This window comes from Lolium rigidum, chromosome 3 (genome assembly GCF_022539505.1).
Source record: "Lolium rigidum isolate FL_2022 chromosome 3, APGP_CSIRO_Lrig_0.1, whole genome shotgun sequence".
Taxonomy (NCBI): domain Eukaryota; kingdom Viridiplantae; phylum Streptophyta; class Magnoliopsida; order Poales; family Poaceae; genus Lolium; species Lolium rigidum.
Window position 1 is genome coordinate 75,183,019 of NC_061510.1, and position 3,131 is coordinate 75,186,149.

Consider the following 3,131-nt stretch of genomic DNA (forward strand, 5'->3'; position numbering starts at 1 on the left):
TAGAAAGTATTCAGAAAAAAAGAAGAAGAGAAAATACAGCAATAAACCCAATAAAATAAGAAGGTGCAGGCCAGGAGTTGGGACCGACAAACCTGGCAATCTCCGCCTCGAATTGCTGCTGGAACACGTCCACCCAGTCGCGGGTTGACGGCGGCCACCTTGGCTGGGTGCGCTCCTGCGGCGTCATCTGTGCTCATCGCTTGTCGATGAGAGCGTGGAACTCCGCCCCCGCCGGCAGCGGCGGGATGGTGTAGCCGGCGTTCAACAAATGCCACCCCTGCGGGAGGTGGTACTCCGGTGGCACGAGAAGGCGGGTTCGGTAACACCTCCGCCTCATCAAGGTTTAGGTTGTGCGACCTGTCTTCACTAATGTCAGTGCCGCTACCGCCGGCCTCGTGATTTTGCGCCATGGAGGCGAACATGAGATGTCAGCGGCGGCTAGGGTTTGATGGAGGAGGGGAGTGGTGGAATAGGAGGACACAGGGAGGAACATGCGGTTTATGACGGGCGGAGGAGCGTTGTGTCGTTTCGCCATCGCTGCCAGCACCGTCACGCCCATTGAAGATGACGACCGGCCTCCTCCACGCGGGCATTTAATCGCGACTAGTGGTTACTCTCGCTGCTAGTACGGACTCACACGCGTAACCCGACATGGCGCGAGGCATCGGCGCGCCCGTTCGGCACCCGCGTGAAGGGGCCAACACGGTGTTGCCGGCGATTATATTGAGCTCTCTAACTAGCCGGCATGCGCCGGTGTGGCCCAAAAATCACACCGAACCTCCAAATTGTTATTGAGGTCACTATCAAACGCGGGTGGAGATGCTCTAACTGAAGAACATATTCACAATACAACGAGATTTAGAGAACCTATCCATTCGAGCTTGTAAGCACTTGCTTAAGAAAAATGTGAATAGATAATCCGAGGAGTCTAACTGAACTTGCTAATTAAAGTTGACAAAGGATTTAATTACAAACTGCACTTTGATTCTGACTCGTCCACACGCCTGCAAGGCTAAAGTAGATCGAAACTTTGCTGGCAAGTTAGCCACCAGAAGAGAAGCATGGCTCGGATTCAAAACATGGAAACAACTGGGACACAAAACATGGAAACCCACCGTATTGAATTGGAAACCGATTCGAAAATGGAAACCCAACCCTCTGGGCTCTGACAATATTTCCTACTTTCCTTTCTAGTACGCGTGATTTCGATTATAAGTAGCTGATGAATCCCACTCTGCATCCGGCACCACTCCCTCTCCCGCAGTCCAGCCTAGGTTTCTTCCTCCCGCGATCCACTTCCTTTCAACTCGATCACCCAACCTCGACGCAGAGCAGCTCCGGCCGCGTCCGATCCATATCCATGGAGACGGACGGGCAGCTCGACGACTTCTACATGCACCACCAGTTCAAGCCTTCCAAGGAGGAGGCCGTCACCTACTTCTTGCCGCGCCTCCTCGCCGGCACGCCGCTGCCGCACGGCGCCGACAGCCTCATCCGCCACGCCGACGTCTACGCCTGCGAGCCCAGGGACCTCGCCGCCCAGTTCGCGCCCGTGCCTAACGCCGCCAGCACCGGCGACCGCTTCTTCTTCATGACCTGCAGGCGCAAGAGCGGGAACGACGCCCGGGTCGTCCGCCGCGCCGGGTCCGGCACATGGACCATCCAGACCACCGAGGACGTCTACCACGAGGGGGCCAAGGTCGGCGAGGCCAAGCACCTGTCGTTCAAGAAAGGGAAGACCACCACCGGATGGGTCATGAAGGAGTACCGCTGCCTGCGTCCGGAGGCCGTCGTCGCCGACGGGGAGATGGTGCTCTGCAAGATCCATCTCGCTCAGCACGCACCCGCCGCCGCCCGCCAAGAATCCGATGCGTACAAGCTTCATCATCAAGAGCCAGCACAGCCTGCACCTGCGCAGCAATCACACAAGAGGCCAGCGCCTGCTGCCGCGGCCGCCGGTCCGCCCTGCTCCAAGAAGATGCGGATGGCAGCCCCCGTCCCGGAGCCTGCCGCGAGCGCGCACGTACGCAAGATGTGGACGCCCTCTCCCGTCCCAGCACCCGTGGAGATGGAGTTCGAGGATTGTCCGGTGTGGTTCACGTCTGCCGCACCCGTTTCATCGCCGGCTACGTCCATGGAGGTGCCCCATCACGCGCCTGAAGCTGACGGCGACACGGGCCGGTTCTCGTGCACCATGGAAGAGCTTCTCGGGCCACAGCAACAACAGGAGCAAACTCTCCCCGTGGCCGTGGAAGATGAGGACTTCGACTGGGATTCACTTGACAGTGAATCAGAGTTGCACCTGCTGCTAAAGCCTTGGGATGATGATGACTGGGAATCAGAGGAGCAAACTCCCCCGGTCGAGGCTGAGAAGATCGACACACACCAGCCTGCGCCATCAGCTGACTGGGAGCTTCCAGAGGACCTGCGGAGCCTCTTGGCTGAGCACGACGACCAAGAAGCACTGCTCTACATGGGGTGCAGCTACAACACCGTAGCGGCGGCCTGCCTTCACGCTCCATCGCTTCAGGGATTCTTCTCGTTTGGAGCTGTCAATTAGATCCGAATTCTTTGCAAAGTGTAATGTGTTGAGGGATTCTTCTCGTTTGGAGCTGTTAATTAGATCCGAATTCTTATCAAAGTGTAATGTGTTCGATGTTACTACATTAACTCGTCTTGTATGGTCGTTACTTACAGCTGTAGTTCGCCCATTCAAACTAAATTGTTGATGTTGTTCTCTTACCTGATCTTATCAATGTTCTGAAATTTCTGTCCCTGTCCACTGTGTTTTTTTTTGTGATCCTAATTGAGCATTCATGATGCAACCCGCAAACAATTAAAATAAAAAAACAGCATGCGTGATACAGTTCTCGATTTGAACAATGCCAACGGATTCACAAGTCCAAGCCCTTTACAATGGAGCTGCCGAGTTGTGCAACCTGACGAAACTAGGACTACAAAATATTCAACAATTCAGCAATGTGTTACAACTTCCAGTAGCGTGGAAACACGTTGCAGGAGAACATCAGGGCAACATGAATAATCTTTAGTCTTTTGTTTCCTTCTCTCGGCAACTCATGATTTCATCATCTGCTGGTGCTTTCTTTGCTCTTCTTTTAACAGTTCGGTCC

General features: G+C 54.7%; 1 protein-coding gene across 1 annotated transcript; it reads left to right on the forward strand.

The window, feature by feature from the left end:
- Nucleotides 1-1,360: 1,360 nt before the first annotated feature.
- Nucleotides 1,361-2,560, forward strand: LOC124695047. The gene has a single exon (XM_047227942.1). It carries the CDS (start codon nt 1,361-1,363, stop codon nt 2,558-2,560), a length of 1,200 nt encoding a protein of 399 aa, XP_047083898.1.
- Nucleotides 2,561-3,131: the final 571 nt, after the last annotated feature.